A 26835-nucleotide genomic window follows, 5' to 3' on the forward strand; every position below is an offset into this window, starting at 1 on the left:
TTGAATTCTTTGTATTAAAATATTTTCTGAAAAAAATCTGCTGAATTATTGACAGAAGTAAAAACACAGACATGCATTGGTAGTAATAAGGACCTAGGTATACTTGGGACCACAGTGTATACCTGACATACTTTTGTTTCTAGTATGTTACTGTACATCAGCTCTGAAGCTCCAACTTGTCCTGAATGCCACAACTTGGCTCTTAATGGAAGCTTGATAGAGGATGCATATAACTCCCATTCTGCAGATACTCCATCTGTTACCAGGCTCAATTTAAAATTTTGGCTATTATATACAAAGCTCTTTATGGCCTTGGCCCCTCTCATTCATTCATTCATTCATTCATTCTTTCATTCATTCATTCTATTTATATACCACCCTCCCCAAAGGCTCAGCGCAGTTCACATAAAACAGAACAATACAGATAACTGTATAACAAATAACAACTTGTGGGTCCACCTCTCTCTCTACTCAATCATGATACTTTGCTAAAGTTAGACTCTGCAGGTGCCAAACTATAAATGGGCAGAATCAACAACTGCTTGTGCTTTCTCTGTTGGGACCCCTACCCTATGGAATAGCCTGCCCAAGGAGGTCAGGAAAGATAGCACTTTTTTTCCCTTTTCTTCTTTTTATTTTTTACCGTTTTTGAACTTTTTGTTTAAAAAACTCTAATTAAAAAGAAAGAAAAGCTTTCACTTTCCTGGCCTTTCACAAACTACACAAAACTGAACTATCAAGAATGTTTTTCTCTACAGGTAACAGGGTTACACTGCAAAAAATGGTTTTACAAACATTACAATGAATGATTAAGGACTGTGGTCTACATACTGTGTTTAGCTTACTGTCAGTAGGATCCTATTTATGTAATTTCTGTACCGCTTAATGTGTCATGTGAATACTTATGTTATAAATTATATTACAATGTGAGTAGCTAAAGTCATTAACTATGCACTCACAAACTGAGCTTTTAAACCCACTCACATAAATGGATTTAGAAGGGTATCATTGTGTTTAGAATTGCACTGCAAGCATGTAGCAAGAGGCTAATCTTCTAAAAAGTGTTCTTTGATCTATACGTTCCTTTATCAGGACTGAGTATTCTTCAAGCCGACATTTCAGAAATCTTCCATGTGTATTCATAATACCACCATGTTGTGCTTACAAGCAACTGACTCTTACATGGACTACACTTTTAATGAGGTATTCCATGCCACAGTGTCCCTTATCACTACTATCTTTCTGTTGTCCATGACATCATATATGAGCAGTACAATGCTGCTGTAATAACAGAAGGAACCCAAAATGCTGGTGGGAAGTCTTCATGTTTTAGTCTACACGGCTAGGGCTGCCAACCTCCAGGTGAACCTGGAGTTCTCCTGCTATTACCATTGATTTCCAGATAATCAAGGTCAGTTCCCCTGAATAAAGTGGCAGCTTTATAGGGTGGACATTATGGCATTATATCCTGCTGAGGTCCAACCTATCCCCAAACCCTGCCTTCTCCAGGGTCCACACCCAAAATCTCCAGATATTTCCCAACCCAGAGATGGCAACCCTATGTATAGCTGATCAGGAAGAAATATGAATGCTTTGCATTTTGAATTAAATTTGTTCTGAACTTTTCTATAGTATTAAATAGCCAAACACAGAAAAACCTGCCTTTATGTGATGTGGTATAAACATGTAGCCCTGCAATTTTAGGGGGCTTTACGCACCGGGATCTTTGTTGCAAATTGGTCACTGAATGAAAAATCGCCATTTAAAATAGTGGAATTCATCGTTATGCATACCTGCCTTTGTAGTGGAATCCAGTTGCGTTTTGTAGCGTTTCCCACAGCTTCCGGTCTCGGCAGAAATCACTAGAAAGGAAACGCTATTGCCAAGCTCGTCCCGCCCCTGGCCGTCAAGCAGCCAATGGGCAGCCGTTAGCATGCTCCCAAACAGCCCCTTTCCCTTTAAGAAAGGTTTTTTTTTAAAAAAAACAGACCCATTGTAATGAATCTGTGTAGATTCGTTGCAACAGAGAGACCCATCCAGCTGCCTAATGTGAGCTGTCGTTTGATCGTATGATCGTTGCCACGCTGCCTCGAGTGAAAAAAAAAATCCCCCCCCCTCTCACGGGCCCGATTTTCGGCTGAATGAATGTGTAAAAATTAATGGGAAAATACATCAGCAAACGGGCTTTTCTGTGGTTTGTGCTTAGTGACTAAAGGTGAAGGACTGAAGCCAGGGAAGCCTCTAAAAAGAAAGAGGCTCGCTGGTGCGTTTATCCCCGCTCGCTCGGAGAAAAACAATGGCGATCGCTTCGCCGGAAGTTTGGAGGACAGGCTCAGGAGGAGGGACTTTGAAGAAACCGCAACAATGTTAACGCACAGGTCTTTTTCGCTAGTGTTGCAGATTGGTTGCAAGAGTGTAGCGCTTTCCGGAGGGTGAATCCACTTTTTGGGATTCCCCTGAAAGCGCTACAAGGAAGCGCTTTTTGCAGATTGGTTTCAGGTGTGTGGCAGATTGTCTACGACATCGTGCGTTATGGCAAATCAATAGCGTTTCCAATTGGCAACCATTGTGCGATTTTGAAGGCGTGCAAAAAGCCTCTAGGTTTCCCTTCTCCAGACCACTCCGTTGTTTATAGTTAATGCTTTTTTTTATTTCAGAGCCTTAGAAAAATAATTAGATTGCACATAGGTCTTCTAAAGCTGTTCATAACTATTTTAGTGCTAAATAAATAGCACTATTTATAATTATTATTATGAAGGTTGTGCTGTTATTTGGTTACAATTATTAGTTATCAGTTATACATGTTTTATAGACTGTTTTATGTATTGTTCTTTGTTATGATGTAAACCGCCCTGAGCCTCCGAGGAGGGTGGTATATAAGTATGATAGATAAATAAACAAATAAATAAATAAATAAATAAATAAATAAATAATTCATGGGGTAAGTAGAATAACCTGGCGAGATATATGCAGTGTCTTAAGGCCAATGATGCAGCTAGGAGAGCTTTCGTGCAGGAAATTCTATATCAGTGACTTGTGAAGATTCAGATAATAGCAGGAAGTTTTCAAAGTGGACTAGTAAATATGGATACATGATTCTGAAAAGAAAATGTTGGGTTTCATTCAAACGGAAGAAGACACTGGAAGGTCCTTTATTTGATATCCCTGTCGTTTTTAAAAGTAGACTGCAGCTGTGCACATTGCAAATTCAATTCAAAGCTGTGGGCAAAAGGTAAGAATGATTTCATTCTTTCAGTCCTTCACAGCTTCATGTATTGAAACTGAATGTCTTCTGAAAATATTTTTCTGCACCCCCCCCTCCCCGCCCATGCTCTACTGAAAGTGTATGGACAGAACATTACCTACACCTAGCAAACTGGTTCAGAATTAGAGCAGAGAACAGAACAGTAGACAAAAGCAGACAATTTTTTTTTATTATTATCCAGAATATAGATAATTTGAAAAGTACCATGAATTTCTTGATCTAAATATGCTAACTACACATCTCTTCTGATGTCCCCTGTAGGATATTCTTTATATATGCTGTTGAATCATGTATAGTGCAGATCTTGCATAGACACCAAGACTATTCTCTTTAGAGGCAATATCTGCTACATTTTGTGGTGGGGAGACAGCCCCTTCTGGAACCACATTCCTAGTCATTCATGAGTCCCGTAAAATTAATTGACAAGTCACATTTATTCATAAAATTTACAAGCAAATGAATTCTATGTATTTTTTAGGATTTAACTGCAAATAACTTGCAGTAGTCATTAACGTCTAACAAACTGCCCATTCATGATGTGGAAAACTTTCTGAGCCTGCTGTGAAACATTCTTCTTTTGGTTTAGACAGGAATCCTACCTGCCTGTATCCTTATTATTTTGTTCCACTCACACGCCTAAACTTCTACATACAGCGTTTCCCCTCAAAGCCACTGCCTGCACCTTCTGCTTCCTTGCTTATCCAGATGCCTTGCTCAGCACCTGGTTTTCCCTGTCCTTGATACTCTGTGGCATAGAACATCCTGTATCTGCTTCCTGCCTAGTCTTCTGCATTACACACGAAGTACATCTTTAAGTGGCACAGACATTGACAGAGTACTGTCTGCCCTTCTGACATGTCACTCCAATTAGACTTCATCTTGTGGCCTTGACCTCAGGCTTGTTCTGATTTCTAGTTTTTGGCTGACTCCTAAGTGGTTTCAGTGAGAGCATACGGGATTTTAGCTTTAGACAACGTTGCACAAACACAATCTTTTGTAATCTTTGGACTGCTTTTATTGAAGTGTCTTCCCCTAAAATCAGCAACAGTTATTCTGACCAAGCCATTTGAGAACGGCCCTCTAAATGAGAGTAATTCCACTGTTCTGATGTGTTGATCACACTTATTCTGTTGTCCCACAGGATCTAATCTATAACCTCTTTGAGATAAAAGATGTGCCATTGACAAATTTTAGTTTAATCTGAGCTACCGCCCTATTAGTGAGAAAGACACCTCAAAGGGAAAACGCTGGCAAGAGAGCAATGCTTTCCTCATTTTTGCCAAACAAAAGAGCAAAACGTGTACTATTTTTTCTTTGCAGCTGCCCAAAGTGCTTATGTACCTGTTATAATTCAGAGGAGGACAGATCATGAGGCACTATATCTGCTTCACTGACACTAATATCAGCCTTGGCTAAAAGTTCACTTCTAGATACAGGAACTCATTCTCAACCCTTCTATATTGCTCCTACTTGTCCATCTTTCCCGCCCAGCCCCTAGCAGGCAATGGGAATAATCCTAACAGAAGAAATGGAACCATGGGGTATTGTAACGACTGTCAGCACCAGGCAATTACACTTTTCTTACCAATTACCATTTTATCCAAAATAGTTTTTTGTGTGGGTGGGTGTGTTGTTGTTGTTATGTGCGAAGTCGTGTCCGACCCATCGCGACCCCATGGACAATGATCCTCCAGGCCTTCCTGTCCTCTACCATTCCCTGGAGTCCTTTTAAGTTTGCACCTACTGCTTCAGTGACTCCATCCATCCACCTCATTCTCTGTCGTCCCCTTCTTCTTTTGCCCTCGATCACTCCCAGCATTAGGCTCTTCTCCAGGGAGTCCTTCCTTCTCATGAGGTGGCCAAAGTATTTGAGTTTCATCTTCAGGATCTGGCCTTCTAAAGAGCAGTCAGGGCTGATCTCCTCTAGGACTGACCGGTTTGTTCGCCTTGCAGTCCAAGGGACTCGCAAGAGTCTTCTCCAGCACCAGAGTTCAAAAGCCTCAATTCTTTGACGCTCGGCCTTCCTTATGGTCCAACTTTCGCAGCCATACATTGCAACTGGGAATACCATAGCCTTGACTAAACGCACTTTTGTTGGTAGGGTGATGTCTCTGCTTTTTAGGATGCTGTCTAGATTTGCCATAGCTTTCCTCCCTAGGAGCAAGCGTCTTTTAATTTCTTTGCTGCAGTCCCCATCTGCAGTGATCTTGGAGCCCAGGAAAATAAAATCTGTCACTATCTCCATTTCTTGCCCATCTATTTGCCAGGAATTGAGAGGGCCGGCTGCCATGATCTTTGTTTTCTTGATGTTGAGTTTCAAGCCAACTTTTGCACTCTCCTCCTTCACCCGCATCAACAGGCTCTTTAGTTCCTCTTCACTTTCTGCCATTAGAGTGGTATCATCTGCATATCTGAGGTTGTTGATATTTCTCCCTGCAATCTTGATCCCAATTTGTGACTCCTCTAATCCCGCCTTTCTCATGATGTGCTCCGCATACAAGTTAAATAGGCAAGGCGACAGTATACAGCCTTGCCGAACTCCTTTCTCAATTTTGAACCAATCCGTGATTCCATGTTCAGTTCTCACTGTTGCTTCTTGACCTGCATATAAATTTCTCAAGAGACAAATAAGATGTTCTGGTATTCCCATCTCTTTAAGAACTTGCCACAATTTGTTGTGCTCCACACAATCAAAGGCTTTAGCATAGTCAATGAAGCAGAAGTAGATGTTCTTTTGGAACTCCCTAGCTTTTTCCATGATCCAGCGTATGTTGGCAATTTGATCTCTAGTTCCTCTACCTCTTCGAAATCCTGCCTGTACTTCTGGAAGTTCTCGGTCCACATATTGCTGGAGCCTAGCTTGTAGGATTTTGAGCATAACTTTGCTAGCATGAGAAATGAGTGCAATGGTGCGGTAGTTTGAACATTCTTTGGCATTGCCCTTCTTTGGGATTGGAATGTAAACTGACCTTTTCCAATCCTGTGGCCATTGCTGAGTTTTCCAAATTTGCTGGCATATTGAGTGTAGCACTTTTACTGCATCGTCCTTTAAGATTTTGAATAGTTCAACTGGAATGCTGTCACTACCACTAGCTTTATTGTTGCTCAGACTTCCTAAGGCCCATTTGACTTCACATTCCAGGATGTCTGGCTCCAGGTCAGTAACTACCCCACTGTGGTCATCAGGGATGTTAAGCTCGCTCTTGTATAGTTCTTCTGTATAATTTTGCCACCTTTGCTTAATCTCTTCTGCTTCTGTGAGGTCCCTACCATTTTGGTCCCTTATCATACCCATCTTTGCATGAAACGTTCTCTTCATATCTCCAATTTTCTTGAAAAGATCTCTGGTCCTCCCCATTCTATTGTTTTCTTCTATTTGTTTGCACTGTTCATTTAAGAAGGCATTCTTATCTCTTCTAGTGGGTGGGTGTAAAATGCATCAAATCTTAATTTTGTGACAGAGCTATTCTTTCTTTTCCGTTTCTTTTCAGACATAGTTCAGTTTTATAGAAAAATCCCTGTTCCCTCAGATACAGGATAACAGTTAAACATAAACTGCTTGATGGATAAGGGGGTGACATAATATTTTCTTAATTATTGTTCTGTAAAGAGAAGCTTAGTGTACCAGACTGTTTTGTAAAAGAAGTCCCAGAAACTTATTCTTGTTCTTGACTGTATTTTGAAATGTTACCAAGGCGGATATGTTCTATTCTCAAGGTCACAGACAATTGTTTGTATCATGCCATTGTTTGTGTTACCAGAGATATGTTACCAAAGAATGGGAAATGGCCTTTTGTAACCTTTTTCCGGTGACTTAGCATAATGGCAATGGGGTGGTCCTGTGGGACGTGCAAGGGGGTGGAGACCCCAGGTTATTGGTTTGACCCGAAAGGACATCATCTTTCCCTGCCTTCAATGGAATATTATAAAGTATCATGCAATCCTTTGTTCTGCACATAGATTTGGGAAATTTGGGATATGCCCCTGTGTCTGTATTTCTGCTGCAGTAAAAATATTAAAGGTTCTTCTGTCAGTGTGATTTTTGGGATGGCAAAAAGACCAAATTTAGCCATTTGGCTATCATACTGGCTCTGTCTTTCATCTTCCTATAAATTATCCATAAGATTTTAAAATACATGGGTGAGACTAAACGAGCAACTTTCTACAAGCAACTTTCTTCACCAGGTGAAAAGCTCTTAGGTGTCATTAAATTATCATTTTTTCCTGAGCAACAGGAACCCTAACAGCTACCCCATTTCCAGAGCTCAACTCCAAGAGACATCCGTGTGTTGACAAGTAAGCAAGGTGTCAGGGACAAACCAGGGTTTAATGACAGTGAGAACTATTCAATCTGCACTGCTAAGGATCGACCATAGAATCACTGTCTTAACTTTTCTCTTGGCATATCAGAAAGTGGATTTTGTCATCTTAATCTGAGAAATGTGCATCCATCACACATTCTGCTGCAAGCAGATGCAGTATCTCCATCGGATTCCTCCCCCACCCCGGCCACACCTCTAGCGCTGATATTGTGCAGAGATATCTGCTATTTGGTTAATTTTCAACAGGGACTGTTTAAAAATTGCTTTCACTACCAGTTTTCCATTTTAGTACTGCCAATTTGAGTCCCTTTTGGGGGAAAGGGCCCATATTCAGCCGGTGCTATGCCATCTGCACTGGTTACTGTAGTCTGCTTCTTGATCAAGTTTAAGGTTTTGGTTTTAACATTTAAGGTTTTATGCGGTCTGGGTCCTGCTTATCTGCGGGACCAATTATCTGTTTATGCCCCCCGCAGGGCTCTTCACTCTGCAGGTATGAATTTACTGGTAATCCTGGGCCCCCGAGATATAAGCCTGGCCTCGACCAGTGCCAGGGGTTTTTCGGCCCTGGCCCCAACCTGGTGGAATGAGCTCTTGGAAGAACTATGGGTCCTGCAGGATTTGTCAGCTTTTCGCAGAGTCTGAAAGGCGGAGCTCTTCCACCAGGCATATGGCCGAGGCCAGAGCGGCTCCTGATGCTGCAGGTGCAGGCTGAAACTAGGCAGGAAATATAAAACATTTCTACAGGATCCATAAAACTGCCATGATATTTAACTATATAAACTGAGTTTTAGGTTTCTATTGACTTTTAGGTTTCTAGAGTATACATGTATACTCTGCATGTATATATACTCTGCTACATTACATGTGTCTAGCAGAGTATAAATTAATTAGTTAAATTAATAACTACATTTCCATACTAAATTAGTTGCCCAGGCATTAAGGCAGGAACAGTGTGCCTTTTTTTCCTTGTGATCACTTCCTTCTTAAGCCAAAGATAAATTCAGGTTCTTTACAACCAAAATTAAGCTCTGGTTTGTAGTGTTAAACAAAAGAATGCTTCTAAGGGTGTGTAAAGTACAGGTCTTAACTGTAAGCAAGTCTATGACTTAGGCTGGGAATCAGAATTTCATTTCCTTTGAATCTTCTTCTCCACAAATCAATGGATTGGTGTAATTTTAACCTTTTCAAAGGGACTACATTTTCTTTGGATTACAGAAACTGCAGACATCATTGTCTTCATTAACATCATGTGATTGTTTGAACATACTTCAAAGGCAAAGGTCTGTCAAGCCCAACATTTTGTTTTTTGCACTTCTGCCTGATGTCATATAAATACTATACCTACCCGTGTTGTTTTCACCTTATTCCCAGAAGAACAACTCCATCCTTTCCTATCTGGAAGGACTTTGCACTCTTCACCTTCAAGACATGGTTGCATTTGACACCACCATTTTTGTTCCACTATTGAAGCTACAGCAGAGGAAAAAATGTAAACAGATACTAATTTTATTGCTTCTTAATTAACTGAATTGACTGAACAGTAGAAAAGCCATGAATGGTCAAAAGTGAATTATTTATTTATTTATTTATTTATTGCATTTGTAGACTGCTGATCCTGGACCAACCATCTCATGGTGGTTAACAACATGAATACATTTAAAATACAAGAATCTAAAAAGTATCCAACTCCCCCACCTACCTCAAAATAAAACAAAATAAAAATATGATAAATACTTGGCAAATAAAGCTAAAATTATAATTGATTCACTTGAATTGCTATCAGAAGGCCATTCAACTGTAAGGCCAATGAATTGCCTTGGTGTTGCAAATTTAAATTTATTGACAAACACATACTTTCTTTTAAACTACTTTAAAACTACTTCCAGAACAATCTCAGATTTCTTAGAGATCCAGCTTCTTTCTCCTTGTCCATTTCTCCCTTTTATATTCAACTGTATTTCTCAAATAGTCCGCAAATAGTAACTAGCCAAGATTCTAAAGAATGCAGAAAAATATTCTTTGACTCTAGTATTGCTTCTAAGACAGCTGACAATGCAAAATGGTGGAAAATTCACAACAGTTCATAGTAAATGTGCAAATTAGCCAAAGAATCTTGCACTTCCCCTGGGGCTTTGTATCTGCTCTACAGAATGTAAAGAAATCATTTAGTTAAATTGACTAAAAGAAAAAGGTTAAAAAATTGTGTTGCATCTTGGTTTCAAAAATAACATAAAGGAAGTGTGAAATCATAACACGGGGGAAAATGTGCTGATGTAGCTTTGAGAGTAGTATTAAAATGAATTTGATACAACACTACAGGCATTCAGAGTTTTACATAACATCATGCTTCTCAAGAGGCTCCATGCAGAAATAGGCTCAGCGATTTATTTTGAAATCAGCTATCATTCATCTTGGATATACTTCAACATTATTCTTATCACTATCAACATAGGCTTGAAGTTCTACAGAACTTTACAGGAGGATATAACTGCAGAGGGAAGAACCAACAATATAATGTCGCACCATCAACACATGAAGGAGCTGCTCGGGTGGTACCAGCTACCTGCCCAGGAAAGCAGGAGCATTTGACTGTCTGTGATCTTTCCTCTATCTTGTTCTTATTACAACATCGATGGAGAGCCACCACTTCACAAGTTCCAGTTTTAACATGATGAGCTGTAAAAACAAGAAGTTGACAACAGTAATGACATTTCTGTATAGATGCAGTGAAAGTTTTTTGCAGAAGAATACTGCCAAACTGGAGATCCTTTGTAATGCAAACATCACCTGAGAGTTCCTCTGTGTAGAAAGTGAACCTGTCCTGTTTTCTAGACTGAGATACTGTACACAGTATATTTCAGATCATGGTGCTGTTCTGGTACAGGACAGAGAAATTGCAGGAAGATCAGAGTAGGAAGCCAGAAGAAACCTAGATTCAATTTTAGCATATAATTTTTCCCTATTATCTAGAACCTCATATATTTGCAATGCAAGTTATGCCCTTCAGGCCCATTGGCTTAAAGTGTTGTCCTCAGCATCCCCTTTGAATTGAAAGGACTTAGAAAAGAGGATCTCTGCTTAGGAAAACATTGTTAGAAAACAACATTCTAGGATGGGATTGCAACTAGATGCATTGTAATGTTTCCAACCATATTATGGAAATTGTCCATTTGTACATGCAATGACCATTTATTTTTGGAATATAAATATGAAGACAGATATGCAACCTTTTCATATGCTAAGAAAATCCTTCCTGAAGTCACGCAAAGTCTCCAGCTTCTTTGTTCATTTATCATTTTTTTCCAATACTAATTTTGAAATATTTGCTGTAGATGTATTGGTATAGCAAATATCATTTGCTCTGTATTAGACTTATGGAATGAACATTCAATATGATGAATAGTGTTGAGAGCGAAAAATCAAACATATTCAATATCAATATTACTTTAATTCAAGATGAACGCTAATGAACGTATTTCATGATCTTCCAATTGAAAGCAATGGTTTATGGGCAGTGGTGGGGATACAAATCAGGAAAGTTGCTTGAACTAAGAAAAAACCCAAAGACATTAACTTAAAAAAAGAGAAAGCAAGTAAAAATGCCATTTGATTAGTTTTGAAACTTTGTTTTGATAAGTCCAATGTTTTTCACGTTAGGAAGTATGCACAAAAGTGGCAATGCAAGAGTGAAGGTACAAGGTAAAATATTTGGTAAAATAAGAACCTGTATATTAACAGAAGCAGTAGTTTAAAACCTGGAAGGTGAACAACCCATTACCTCTGGAAATCATTCTTATGAATTAGGGCAGCCTTTCTCAATTTTTTACCACTGAGAAGACCCTGAAACATTCTTCAGACTTTGAAAAATCCCTGGAAGTGATGCGGTCAATGCAGAAGATGGCTTGGAGGGATACTCCCTTTCCCACCCCCTCCAGGCACATAATTGGCCACTTTGGAGGGTGGGGTGCAGATCAACATGATCATATAGGTCACCCAATAAATGTTTAACATTTTTTTTAAATGTAACTCCCACCCATTCAGGAACCCCTTCCAAGGCTGTCAAGAAACTCCAGTCTTCATGAAAACCTGGTTGAGAAAAGCTGGATTAGGGGATGACAACAACAACACCCCTCTAGCTCAACACATTGGTTCCCACCCCAGCTTAAAAATATGGTACAATCCATCCCCGCTGTGAAGAAATGCAGTTTTTCTGTGAAGGTTTGAGTTCAGTATTTTTACAGTTTTAAAAATCTAGACCAAGATCAGGCAGGGTGAGAAAAATCCATCAACTGCTATCCAGATACACCTCAGCTCAACTTCATCCAAATTTAAATGGGTCTATCTTTTGGGTCTATAAGAGCTTCTTGTGGTGCAGAGTGGTAAGGCAGCAGACATGCAGTCTGAAGCTCTGCCCATGAGGCTGGGAGTTCAATCCCAGCAGCCAGCTCAAAGTTGACTCAGCTTTCCATCCTTCTGAGGTCGGTAAAATGTTTACCCCCCAGCTTGTTGGGGGGTAAACAGTAATGACAGGAGAAGGCACTGGCAAACCACCCCGTATTGAGTCTGCCATGAAAACGCTAGAGGGCATCACCCCACGGGTCAGACATGACCCAGTGCTTGCACAGGGGATACCTTTACCTTTGCCTTTATCTGAGGTCAATGGAATAATCAAACTTTTCTCCTACCTCTTTTAGGCATGAAACAAGAGATATGGAGATCTTAAAGGCTAGATGGATTCCAGGAAGGAGGTTCCTGGAGACCACCAGGAAATGCTTCTCTGACCCAACCTTATCTAGTCAGTGGGTGAAGAAAGGTGATAAAAGAAGAGCAAGATGGAAGCTGTAGAATCTATGTCTGGGGGGGGGGCAGCCATTGGCCATCCAGTCATCGGGGGAGCTGAAGGAAATGCATTTTCCCCTCTATTGAGAGCCAGCTTGGTGTAGTATTTAGGAATGCAGAGTTCTAATATAATCTGGCTAACTGGGTTTGATTCCACACTCCCCCACATGCAAGCAGCTGGGTGACCTTGGGCTCGCCACAGCACTGATAAAGCTGTTCTGACTGAGCAGTAATGTTAGGGAGCCTTACCTACCTCACAGTCTGTCTGTGGTTGGGAGAGGAAAGGGAAGGCAACTGTATGCCTCTTTGAGACTCCTTCAGATAGAGAAAAAGCGACATATAAGAACCAGCTCTTCTTCTTCTAATGGAAACTCTGTAGAAATCTGCAACTTCTTAAGCTAAACAAGCTTGTCTTATATTTTAACATCTGATAGGGAATGTATAGCAAGAGGAACAAAAGAGTTGTGTTTTACTGATTTCTTTTGAAATTCCTTGTTCAGTTTGGTGCTGTGCTAAAAGTATGATTGTATACATTTTCTTTTTAATAAATACTTTATAGGTTTGGATACTGGTCATGGTTCTCAGTACTACATAGATCTCCACTGTCTCAGACATGCTATTGGAAAGGGGAGCTCCGGGAAGGGGGGGAGCTGGTAGCTGACAAACAGTTACTCCACCAACAGCACATCCAATGGTAAATTGTCCCTATGATGGCCAGCTGCTGGGAAGCAGGAGACAGAGAGGTAAGGCCTCAGGCCTAAGAAGGGAAACTGAGACTCTCCCAGCAGACAGTTCCGTACACAAATGGTAGTGGTGATGACATTACCTAAGAGAAGGGGGGAGGGAGAGAGGGAGACCTCTAGGAGCTGGGAACCTTTTGGAGTGGACAGGATGGAACAAGCCATGCAGGCAGAAGCAGGCCTGTTTTGCCATAGTCACACAGCAGGATCCAATCTCTTTTCCCCTTTTCCTTATATGCTCTGCAGTAGATAGAATGATAGAGTTGGAAGGGTTTATACAGGCTATCTTGTCCAGCCCCCTACTCAATGCAGGATTAGCCTAAACTAAAGCATCCAGAATAAGTATTTGTCTAGCTGCTCCTTAAAAATCACCAGTGAGGGGAGTTCACCATCTCCTTAGGCAGCCTATTCCACTGCTGAGCTACTCTGTGATTTCTCCCGCTGAATATTTAGCCACTGCCATTCTACACATAGTTTAAACCCATCACCATGTGTTGTATTCTCTGCTGCCAATAGGAGCCACTCCCTTCCTTAAAGAGAGTAATCCTGACCCCTCTCAACCTCCTCCAGGCTGAACATTCTGAGGTCTTTTTTCTAATAGCGCTTGGTCTCCCAAGTCCTGGATCGTCCTCATCACTCTCCTCTGCACTCTCTCAATTTTGTCCACATCCTTTTTGAAGTGAGGCCTCCAAAACTGCACACAGTACTCCAGGTGTGGTCTGACCAATGTGGTATACAGTGGAACTATGACATCTTGTGATTTTGAAGTGATGCCTCTGTTGATGCAGCACAAACCTGCAGTTGCCTTGTTTACCGCCCCATCACATTGTCTGCTCGTGTTTAGCTTACAGTCCACAAGTACCCCAAGATCACATTGCTACTGAGAAGTGTATCTCCTATCCAGTGGGCTTCTCATTTTTGTGACCCAGATTTAGTGCACTGAATCATTATTGGGAACAAAAAGTTCATGTGGTTACTAAATCTCCAAAGAGTTTTTCCAAGGGGGGGGGGAAGAATCTAGCAACCTATAGACCAGTTATAGGCAACAAAATCCTCAGGATTTATCATTTACCTTTTATATACTAGTGTTTTCCTGCACTTTCATGACACTTGTCCATTTTGTTGGGGGGGGGGCAGCATCATTCTGCATTTACCTTTGCTTTCACCAGGCACCTCTATCAGGTATTATTTGTCATTTTGCATTGATTTCCTCCCATCAGCATTACAGTCGCTGTCACCCTGGAGCTTCTATCGCAGTTTGGCCCTTGCTTTGCTCCCAAGCCAAAGTTGATTCAAAAGCATAATTATTACGTCACCTTCCCCTCCACCCCTCAGAAGCCACTCCTCTATCATCCACATTGAGATTGGTGCTCCTACTCATAACTTTGGACATTCCTACTCCCTAAATTAAGAGCCTCTTGTGGCGCAGAGTGGTAAGGCAGCCGTCTGAAAGCTTTGCCCATAAGGCTGGGAGTTCAATCCCAGCAGCCGGCTCAAGGTTGACTCAGCCTTCCATCCTTCCGAGGTCTGTAAAATGAGTACCCAGCTTGCTGGGGGGTAAACGGTCATGACTGGGGAAGGCACTGGCAAACCACCCCGTATTGAGTCTGCCATGAAAACGCTGGAGGGCGTCACCCCAAGGGTCAGACATGACTCGGTGCTTGCACAGGGGATACCTTTACCTTTACCTTACTCCCTAAATTGGTAATAAAGCACTGTAGCATACCCATTCAATTTTTAAAATCTATTGACAGAACTAGTCTGTAGTTCACTGAAATCGGATCACTGGTCAAAAAGATTTGTGACAATTAAAGGTTTTAAACTTTATAAGAGTGCTGTTAACGTTAAAGAAGATATGTGCCCTCAAGAGGAGACATCATGTTCAGCTGGGAGGTGCCTCTTGCTCCAAGCAGGGAGGCTTGGAAGTTCAAAACTCTCCTTGAACCCTTGGAGTAGAGTGAGCTAGTGAGACAGCCAGTGCAGGGGCCAGGCTGGACTGGGTTCCTCTGCAGCAAATCCCGTGAGAAGTCCCAAAGAGAGTGTTCCCTTCCCTGCTGGGGAATCGGGGTGCTTGGTGTGTCCAGAAGCTTGTCCTGAGGTGCTGTGTCTGTCTGCAAACTGGGGAAAGGGGTGCAATGGTTGACTGAGGACAGTCACCACTGCTGCTGAACTTGTCTCCTGTGTCGCTGGCTTCAGCACCCTTGCACTGCTGTTGCTGTAAGTCAGCAGCCTGGAATGTGTTGCACTGGTGGTACCCCCCCCCTCCAAAAATGCATCTGACCAACTGAGTTCAGGAAGCTTTGCAATTGTAGGGATGAGCGTCTGTACATGTGGAGTGCCCCAATCCCCAAACAGAAAAGGGAGTACTCTCTCTGGGACTTTGCACAGGATCGGCTGCAGGGGAGGAGGAGGGTTATCCTGTCCCTCCCAGTTTAGCTCTGCTCATCCTGGCCCTTGCACTGGCTCCCTTGGTTTCACTTGCTCTGCTCCAAGGGCTGGAACTGCCAAAGCTCCCTGTGTGAGGCAAGGGGCACTTCCCAGCTGAACACAGCATCTCCTCCTGAGGGCACACATATTTTAAGACTTCAAACAGCACTCTCACGCACATACATACACATTTATAATCTTCCCTGTCACTAATTTTGTTGACCAGTTATACAAGTTCAGTGAAAAATAGCACCACTAGACTCATTACTCTTCTTTTAACCCCTCCCCCCAAAAAAGACACCCAGATATTGACAAGATGAAACAACTCAGCAATTGTTGAGCTTATACAATGGGGGGGGGGGGGGGAAGAACCACTAATATTCTGCTAAAATGGCTACCAGAGAGTAAATGCAACATGAAGAATCTCTATGCTCTATTTCAAAAACACATCCAGTGTGAAACTGATAAATAAGGAGAGACTGCACGGCTATCTGTTTTTTCTCAATAGTATGGAGAACATAAACTCGGTGATTCCCATGAGTAAGCTGGAGCAGAAAAAAATGTGTACAGGCATACAATTCGAATATAAGCCATACTGACTTGAATTCAGTAATAATCAAAAGTAAGCAGTGCAGGCAGAAAAGGCCATAGTTTAGGCAACCTGGAATAACAGATTATATTTTCATTTTATTTTGTCTGACTATGGCCCATTATGCATGGCTGCCGAAACGGCGATTTCGGGTCACATGGAAAACGCGGAGGGGGAAGATGCGAGGCAAACCGGTTATGCACGGGACGTAGCGCGATGGCGGCAAAACTCGGAGCGGCGGGTGTCAAGGCATCGATGTGGAGCCAAGGGGAAGCGAGGCGAGCGCGCTGCTGTGTTGGCGAGCGTCGGAGGCGGATGCCAGGAAGGGCGGAAGCAGCCTGCGCAGGCACAGCCCTGCCGGGTTTGTCAGGCACAGAGGGGGAGGGAGCATGCTTCCCCTTCCCCTTAGTTTACTACCAGTTCGCCTCTCCCCTTCTTTGCTGCCCCGGTTCCTCTGCCCCATAGGTTTCCCCTTTATTGTTTCCCCTACTTTAAGCTTTGTATTGTATATTTGTGCTTTGTTCATTCACACTGTTTTATAAAGTTTTTGTATTTTCTTAGAGACCTCGCCTCCGTTCTCGTTTGTGGTTGAGGTGTGTGTTTGGGAATGGGTGGGAGGTGGGTGGCCGGCCTCTCTGCCATCCTTAGCCGCGGCGATCCCCTAGCCCCCCTCCACTGTGAGCTCTCCGGCCGCCTTTCCATCCGTGTTCCCTTGGGTTCCCCCCCGGTCTGCGCCGCCGTTCGTTCCGGCAGCCGCTTGAGCGGTCGCGCCGCCTCAGACCCTCCGGCCTCCCCGATTATGCACGCGATCAATTCGGCGGCGACTCCGTTTGCGCCCTGGTCGCCCGGGAAGCTGCGCTTTCTTCCGCGTTCCGCTAACGCCACTTTTTCGGCGGCGTGCACCGAATCTGCGGCTGGTTGCAGCCAACTCCGTGAGTTATCGGTGATTTTAATCGCTGCCATTCCACCCCAAACGTGCACTAAAACCCCCGTGCATAATGGGTCTACGAGAAGACAAGATTAAATCAGCAGGATGACAAACCAGACATGTGTTATATTGAGGCTAATTAACTGTGTTGTAGGAGAATACAAAAGGCATAAGCAAGTTCCGTATATTCAGCTTAAAATATCTGGAGTAATGAAAAGGTTTTCTCTGTACACTTCCGTAATAATATAGTGGTCCCTTGTGAGCCCTCTTTTAAGCAACCATTTCTAAACTCATGGTGCTGCCACCAAAGAAGCCCTGCTCTGTGCCCAATACAATTTGGCTGAAGTGCTTAGGAGTAAAATAAAAAGGCAGCATAACACATGGCCACTGTACATTAAAATATATCAATAATTTCTCCCTAAAAGTATAGCATCATCTTAGAAAGTGGGTTGGTTAAACACAATTCTTAAACAGGTATAATAAACAAATGAAGTCATTCTACTTACTCATACTTTTGGTTCATTTAGATGTTCTAATTTCCCTACTTCTATCTTCTGAGTCACATGTTTTATATTGACTATTATGCATTCGTTATATTTCAGTTTGAACTTCCCACTGTGAGCAAGCTGCTGTTTTCTATAGAGGATTACTTTACTATAAACCAAAAGCCCCAATGTTTGCAATATTGAAGTTCATAAAATAAAATAAATATAAGTAGTATAAACATATCAGTACATCAGTGCTCCTCCCAACAGGACTAGAGGAACTGTCCTGGAAGCCCTTACAATGTCACAGTGTATGGGACTCTCTTCTGCTCTATTTCCCGTATTGCCACCAGGCAAATGAGTGATCAACTCGGCGTCTTCATTCAGAGTGGGCCCTCTATAAACCTTGACTTGTGCAAGTGAGCCTGAAGCTCTTTCAAACTTCATTCACGCAGTGCCAAGCTGTGATCTGTTTCAATTAGACCTCCTGTGTGCCATTCTGCTCACTGTACAAGAGCACAAGGACACCTAGCAAAACATGGGTCACTGCTGCTTATTCAGGCACTTCTACTGGAAATTCAAAATCTTTCCACAGACGTCTCCAAACAGATATTCTATCATCTCTGTAATTGTTAAACAAGTTATCACTATCTCTTTCTCCAGTGTAAGGTACAATATTTAAGGGCATTATCGCATTTAAAGGTATTATAACTCAAATACTACAATGTTCTCCTGTAGACTTAATTTGTCTAAACACAGGGGGGGGAATCAAAAGTGGGTCTTCTGGATAGAAAACTGCAAGGAAAGTGAGGCAAGAGATTAAAAAAAACACAAAAGGAATAAAATTTAAATTAAATTTTTGGTTGAAGAGAAATGTTTTTGCCTCGTTCATAACACACACCTGCCTCTCTTCTGGTGTTCACATTGATGGAATAGTGTTTTAGGAACATGGAAGGAGAGGGCCCTGCAGATGTAGACAAGATCAGTCTTCAAGTGGAAAGCATCTGGCTCTTGTGGAATAAAACTTGAGTGGGAGTGGATATTTTACCTTAGGTTGTTTATATGCCAAACTTACTTCAGCTGTTACCCATCTATACAGAGTCTAACACAGGAATGCCCTGCCTTTTTTAGGCCCCCTAAACCAAATAAAAAAGAAATTCATCTTGTCTAAGGGCTTTTCTGCATGCAATAAATAAAGTGAAATGCATACCTAATGTAGGTGTTATATTCCATCCACTCCACATGACATCACCCAAATCCAGCATTTGGCCAGCCAACAGCTCACCACATCCTCAATATTAAAGTGCAATTTTGGGCATTGCATAAAGTGGATTCACCAATCTAAAAAGCGTTGACTCCGGAAAGCAACCAGGAGGCAACCAGCAGAAGAAAGGTATGGAGGCTCAAACGTGCTAGAGTTGTCTATATCATCCCGCCCTCACACATCCCTCTCCCAGGGACAGGAATTTCTTTTTTTTAAATAGTGATATGCCTGGAGCAAGAATGATGATGATGATGATTTAATTTATGCCCCGCCACTCCCGAGACTGGCTCATGGCGGGTTACAAATGTCCAATAAAAAATCCCATTAAAACGCCCATTAAAATGAACAATAAAACAGACAACATGGCAGAATATCTCCAACTACCCAACCCCCCACTCATCCCTACCACTGGAGGGAAGGAAAGAGGGTCAAGATAACATTGGTTTCTGCTTGACGCCAGGAGGCCGTATTGATCTTTCTTAATGCCCCTGGATTCAACCACAGACTTGGCAGAAGAGCTCCATTTTGCAGGCCTTGTGGAACACCGAAAATTCCTGCAGGGCCTGCAGCTCACCCAGGATCTCATTCCACCAGGTTGGGACCAGGACCGAAAAGGCCTTGGACCTGGTTGAGGCCAGGCATGCTTCCCTGGGGCCAGGAACAACCAGTAAATTGTCACCCACAGAGCATAAGACTCTGTGGGGGGCATAGGGTTTCCAGTCAGCCTTTCCTGCATACCCTGGGCTGTGCAGGGCAGGCAGCAGACAAACTAGAAGACAGTAAGATCAGGGACACCAAGTGTGGAGCTGACATGTCAGCTTTGTTCTCATTATCACCCGATCATGGCCTGCAGCCAGCCTCAGCAGGATTGGGGAGGCTGGGCTTGGGGCCGACTTCAGTGTGCTCCCAAAGAGGATGCCCCCATCCCTCCATTATAACCAATGGAGAGTCCCTCCCATAGGATATAATGGAAGGATGGGGGCATCCTCTTTCAGAGCCCCTAGACATGGATGCCTTGGACCAATCATTCTGAAATTTGGAGGGGAGTCAGGGAAGAGCATACTGGAGGTACTCCAAAAGTTTGGAGGCTGTACCTCAAATTCTCCCACACCCCGAGAAAGGTGGAAAAGCCGAAATTCCTATTGTAGTCAATAGAGGAAGGGGACTGGTTGCCTGAATTGATTGACAGGCAGAAACGCAATGTGTATAAAGCGTGTTGCTCTCTTCCACCAGATGTTGCTCTCTTCCAGCAGATGTGGAGAGTGAGACATGGAAAAAGGCAGCAGACAAAGGTGATACAGCAAAAAAGGTGAGGAGGGGCTGGGAAGCACAATAAAATTTAGCGCTTTGCCATTCACCTGGCGCAATACTATTTTAGTAATGTGTGGAAACGCCCTAAATGTCAGTGTGTGCATTAGAACAACAACACTTTTGTCATATCTAATATGTGTAGCATCCTTTTGGTCCCTGAGTGGGGAAAAATATGGGCAGGGTAGTGTCCTGGAACATGTGAAATTTGGAAACCATCTTAGGGACAAAGTTCATGTTCAATTATAACACTACCTTGTCTTTTGGAGACTTGGTCAAATGGGGAGGGGCACTGCATCTTAGCACTCACAGTTCTTCCACTTTATGGGCAGAGGTGATTGCCACCATGAACAGTCTTGCAGGACATAAAACACAAATCACACATAGTTAATGGTTTGAAGCGTTTACACATGCATTGTGATAGTATCAAAAATAAGCTCCATTATGATACTGGGACCTTTGGGTCTACACCTACATCATAACCACCTGTTGTGACAAAAGTAACAAATGCATGAAAAACAAGAACATAAAATCATCATGAGATACAACAAAATGGGGTGGGAGGGTGACGAAACAAGCAAGGAAGTGAGGAGGCAAGAGAGAGCTGGCCTCAGAGGGCTCCCAATTAAATAGCCACTGTGATCACCCTGCCCAGTCTGCACCTCTCATGTGTGGCCAGGTAAGCCTAGTGTGCCATTGCAGGAGAGCAAAGAGTTGTGGCAGATCCTTTTGTAGCTGAAGCCAGCCACTTCAGGAATCTGTGGTCCTCTTTTCAAGTCTGGCTGATTCAGGAAACTCAAACTGATTTGGACAGATTAGTTGCTAAACAGCTGTTCCAATTCTGAATCAGCCTTATGCATAGTTTGACGTATTTCACTATTGCAGTGGTGGACACATATAGCCCTTTGATATCTCTTGCAGGAGAACTGGCTCATCAATTTCTGAATGGCTCATACCTTTGAGATTAGTAAGTAGGCTCTGTAGGACAGTGAATCTAACTGTGTGCTTATGAACTCAATAGTCTATGAAGGTTGCAAATTTTTGTTAGTTAATTACCAGCTTAGACTCGCCAGTGTACAGGTGTCTGTAGAGAGATTTTTTTTCTGAATCACAATTGCATCCTGCTCTTATGGAGGGAGATCAGCATGGGAGTCCGTTGTTCCTTTGTGGTGGCAAGCTGTAGGGGAAAGAGGTCTGATTGTGGAGTCTGCATCAGTGGTTGCCATGAGGAGAAACCTTGAACAACTTCCTATTGCACTCACAGAGATATGAACCAAGGTATGCAAACCCCCACTGACCTTGGAGGTACCAATGACCTCTCTCTAGGCTTCAGAGAGTCTGGTAGGAGAAATGCTTGGTCAAGTGCAGCCTCAAGGCAGGAGGTAGGGGAAGCAGAATCTCCATGACATCATCATTCAAGAATGGAAATCACCCAGATCCAAGGAAGGTGATGTGTGAGATCTGGTAGTCAAATCACCTTTGATGTCAGAAGCAGAACTTCAATGTTTTTTTTGCTGAACTGTGGCACTGTAAACTAACTGGCCACTGTGTGAATAATGAATGACATAGAAAAGGACCATCTACAGACAAAAAAAAAAACATTCTGCCTATTTAGGAAACATTTGGACCACATACAAAATAAAGCATTGTCTCTTAGGTTCACTAAAATACACATATCTCAAAAAACTGGACAAGGTTTATGGAATCGTAGATGTAAAATAGCATGTGGAGCCTAGAAACTGGATATTGGACCTTGAGCATGCAGAGCAAATACTTTTCCCCAATCCAGGATCCAATACAAATTCCTTACATTTACCTTCACCCACAGCAATAGTTCTGTAATGTGATGCTCAATAATGATTTGCTATAACAATCCTTAACTAAGGCCACCTGTGCATTTTTGAAGCAACATTAGGTTTTATTGGTAATGAAGGACTGAATCAATAAACAGTTGTCCATAGTAGGTGACACCAGAAAAGTATACCAATTTCCACATCTATTAGTTTTAGTTGCTCATGTGCATCCTCCTTCATATGGTGTACTTATTCAACATTGTATATCCTTACAATCTAAAATAAAGCTTAGCTTTTCTAGATGGTACAATAAATAAATGCAAAATAGTGCATTTATTTACTAGAACAGCGGTCCACAAGCTTCTGCTTGCCGCGGAGAGGGCTTGCCGCTGCGGAGTGGTAAGCGGAGAGGGTGGCCCGGGGGCCCGCGCACGCGCGGCAGCCCCAGCGCAAACGCGCATGCGCGAACTGCCGCACACGTGCGTTTGCGCCCAGCGCCATGCCAGCAGCATTCATTCAAAATACTGTTCTCTTTCCTAACCAATGCCTAATTATTAACAGGAATAATAGGGAAAACACTAAGGGGGGAGGGTCTGAAAAAGAATATATTTATCTCAGACCTCAAACACTAATCCCTTCTATAAAGCCTAAAACTAAGTTTTGTTAAGTGGAAGTCTCACTGATGTTAGGCAACTAGTTCTGAAAAACTGCCTTTGCTGTGCAATTAACCTACTTAGTCCAGGTGGGTAAAAGATAGCAACAGAGTTCAAACGGAACACTCTGCATTGGTAACCTTGAAAATAAATAGCTAATGAATACTTCGCCATGGTCAAGTTCCACATTTTGCTACACAATGCCAGGAATAAATCTCATTCATCAGCTTGCCTGCCAACCACCAGTTATTACCATCTGTATGTGAAGACATTTGGCCTCCTGGCAAACAATCAATGAAAGCTGTATCGTAATTGCATTCCCAGGTTTGTGGGGAAAATCACTAATCACTAATTGAAAGTACTCGGATATCACACTCTAAATGTACTATCTAGATACAGAAATAGACTATGGGTTGAATGATCTCAGCCCTGGTACTGCAGTGTAAATAGGTAGAGATGAGATGTGAGCTGGATGAGCCATAGGTTCAGAGGGCTTAGCAGTCCTCTAATCAGAATTAATTATGTACTGTCCAGAATCTATAAATAATTCCAACATGGTTAAAAGAAAGCTCACACATTTTTCTAAAAAGTGTATTGTGATGTTTTAGTGGTTAATTGGCAGCACTGTGGAATGGATGCTCTGTCTCTTCACATGGTACAAATAAAAACCAAACAGGAGCTGCTACTATAGGGAAAGCAAGCTCTTCAATTGTATCATTGTGTGGGCTAAATTGAGAAATGTTCTCCATTATTAGAACAGTCTTCTGCATCACAACCTGAACTCAATGAGTCTACTGTGAAAAAATGGCCAGGGGCAAGCAGGCCATGCAGATACTGTTATATCTTGGAAAACAAGACCTAGCAGATTCCCCCATATTATTTCTGGGTTCATATTCTGTAGGGTTACATTTCTTCCCAGCAATTTCTCCAAAAGCCAAAACTGAAATCCATTTTGAAAAACAAATATAGATAATTTCCCCGCAAAATCAAATGAAACACAGTAATATGGTGCATGAGATTCCGGTTTGCTTTGTAGTCTATTTCTGCTATGGATCTCTGGTCAGCCAAAATAGAAAAAAGAATGATGAATGAGACAGACCTCTTGAATGATTCAACAGTGCTGGTCTTCAGAAGATAGACTGGTAAACCAGACTAGAAAACTATGTGCTTGTGAACCCATACTCAGATAAGAGCAACAAAACAAAAATAACAAAACAAATGCCCTAAAGCTCCTGATTCGGAAACGTCAAGGTTCATATACAATATTCATATGATACCATGGCTGATGATGCAGACTACATCAGAAAGAATAGCCAGCTTTTGACTCAAATTCAGTAAATGCAGAAGAATGTCCCACAAACTGGATTAGCTGCACTTCTGTAGAATTCTGATGCTTGCAATTTACAATTAGCTTTTACCAGTTTCGGTTTTCTATGCTATACCCTTAAAAAGAACCAGTTTAATAAAAGTGAATCAACAATTTCTCTCAGCATACCATTAACTGTATTACGTAAATGTGTAAGCAAATAAACCTTTGCAGCCAAAAAACCCACAAGTAGCAATAATGTGTTTTTTGGGGGACAGGGAAATAGTAGAAGGGGTGGTTTTCAGGAAGAAAGAAAAAAAGCTTGCCAGAGTAATTTTAATTCCCCCCCCCCCCCAATAATTAGTGAACCAAAAATCTGAACTCAGCAAGATCTAGCAGCATGTGTCTCCTGGCTGTCTTAAGATTTGAAATTAAAAAGGGCATAACAGTTTTTCTCTTCTTCAATACTCTAGCACAGTACTCCCCAACCTTTTTATCACCGGGGACCACTCAATGCCGGGGACCACTCACCGGGGACCACTCAACGCCTTTTACTGAGGCCCGGTAGGGAGGGGGTTAGTTTACTTCTCTACTCTCAACCACTGCGCTAGCGCTCTCTGATCGCTATGGTAATGTTTAAACATCCCTTCAAAATAAGATACAGACATGCCACAACAATGAACATAAGGAACATTTTATTTTCATGGAAATTTTAACTCATGACAATGACAAATCAATGGGAACCCTGAGCTTGTTTCTCTGCAACGAGATAGTCCCATCTGGGAGTGATGGGAGACAATGACATCCAAAGTATGTTGTAAAGGGCCAGGGGGGATAAAGTAAAGGGCCGGGGGGGGGGGGAGAGAGAAGGTGTCCTTCGGGGCCCACCTCCAATTAGTCGAAGGACCACATGTGGTCCGCGGCCCACAGATTGGGGATCGCTACTCTAGCAGACAGGTTTTTGTGGTTTGGTTTGTAAGTGATGTATCAAACTGAAATGCTAGTTCCCAAATTGAATCGCTCGTATAGGTCTGTAAGCCATTTAAAGTTTTAAAACATTGCATTCTGCTCCCAGAGAAAGTGGGGCTTTGAAGCCCGTGGGTGGGGAGCAAAGCCAGAGATTTCAAGTCTACCAAGTCTCACATGATTTCTAACAACCTTACAATCAGACAGGCCACCTATTGCCTGCCAAACCTGAAAAATTAATATTGTATTGTGCAGGCTCAATCTACATTACAAAGGTTTTGTGTTTGTCAGGGAACAACAGAAACATGTCATGGGAGTTCTGTGCCTCCCAGAAGTACACCAGCTGTTTTGCTTGCAACCACAGCACACAGGCAGAAGTGACTGTAGCTTCCCTCGCACATACTTTTTGCACCACTCTTGGTCCCATTGGGAAAATCACATTGCTTACATAGCTATATGTAAGGTTCACAATGGAGTCAATAATAGCTCCCTGGAGTAGACTGAGGATGTGAAAGCAGTAAGGAGGGTGTGGCTACTACTGCTCTTCCTACATCATGTGGTTACAGACATAAAAGAGCCAGTGTGCATCTGGGAGTCATAAAACTTCCCTTTCATGTGTGTAGTACCAAGTCCTTATGTTGTTTATCAAAAAATAAGGGCCTTTTAATGTGTAGATGAATTACAATCTGAGTTCTTTCTCATAGAGGAAACTGCTATATTCTATTTTCTGATGAATATTAAAGGGATGGAAAGAAGAAATACAAGCAATCCATACTTCCATTTACCACTGTGGAAGGCAAAGCATTTCCTTATCTCCCCAAAGGTGAGTAACAGTAATGTGTGGTAACAGCTCCCTTCCATCTTGCAGGTGTTACAAATTGGGCTTCTTGACCTATAACATCCTTATTATCTTCAAGAACAGAATAAGGAGTGAGATACTTGGCTCACCCTGGGAAACTGCAAGCCACAGGAGGGGAGGGCAATAATCAGGAGAGATGAGGTAATTTTCTACAAGGCTCCAGCAAGACCACGTCCTGATTGGGTGGTCATCACCGCCTGATCTCACCTGGCCTAAAACTTATAACTGAGTCAAGAACTGGATAGAGACTAGCTTGGATCCCGATGGGTTGAAGTCCTACACCTATGACCTGTAGATTTGCAAAGAGACAGCCCAACAGAGAATACTTGAGCTGAAATGCCATGTAATACAATTCCTGAATGTATTAGATCAGGCTTTCTCAAGCAGGGTTTTGTGAGACCTTGTGGTTTCTTGATGGCCCTGTAAGGGTTTCCTGAATGGGTGGGAGTTAATTAATTTTTATGCATTTTTTATGTATTAAAATTGTTAAGCATTTATCAGGTGATATGACTATATGTGGTCATGTCAACCTGTTACCCCTCCCAAAATGGCCAATGTTGGAGGGATTGGGAAGGGGAGGGCCCCCAGCTGGACATGTACACAGCTATGCCTCCCAACCATATTCTGCATGATCATGCCACTTCTGGAGTTTGTCAAAGCCTGAAGAATATTTCAGGGATTTTTCAATGGTTAAAAAGTTGAGAAAGGTTGTGTTACATAGAATTATAGAATAATAGAGTTGGAAGGGACCTCCTGGGTCATCTAGTCCAACTCCCTGCACTATGCAGGACATAGTTGAGGTAGTATCTATGATTTTCTGAGCTGCTGATTTTTAGAGACCTGTGTTGCCAATTGATAAATGTATATTCTGAAAATTTGTTGATATAAAGTGTACATGTCTTTTTACAAAGGTTTTTCTTGTGCACACTTGCCATGGCAACCAACAGGGCTCAGATATGGACTCTTTAACACACTGCTTCTTTGGAAAGTCCTCTATTTTGCTGCTACAAACTCAAACACACCTGAAGATGAGACATCCATTTTGGTTATATGAAAGTTTCCATAAATTACTAAACAGGTGAACAGGTGAA

General features: G+C 42.2%; 1 protein-coding gene across 4 annotated transcripts in view; it reads right to left on the reverse strand.

Annotated features, from left to right (window-relative positions):
- The window catches only part of TAFA2 (TAFA chemokine like family member 2), a 151779-nt gene that overhangs the window by 17356 nt on the left and 107588 nt on the right, over positions 1 to 26835 (reverse strand). For all 4 annotated transcript variants that reach the window (XM_077338676.1, XM_077338678.1, XM_077338679.1 and 1 more), the window contains 2 exons: positions 10111 to 10263; positions 8933 to 9057 (listed from right to left, as the gene is read on the reverse strand). In XM_077338676.1, the coding sequence (XP_077194791.1) occupies positions 8933 to 9057; positions 10111 to 10263 (278 nt within the window). The remainder of the gene's footprint in view (positions 1 to 8932; positions 9058 to 10110; positions 10264 to 26835) is intronic.

Source organism: Paroedura picta, chromosome 5 (assembly GCF_049243985.1).
Source record: "Paroedura picta isolate Pp20150507F chromosome 5, Ppicta_v3.0, whole genome shotgun sequence".
NCBI classification, from domain to species: Eukaryota; Metazoa; Chordata; class Lepidosauria; order Squamata; family Gekkonidae; genus Paroedura; species Paroedura picta.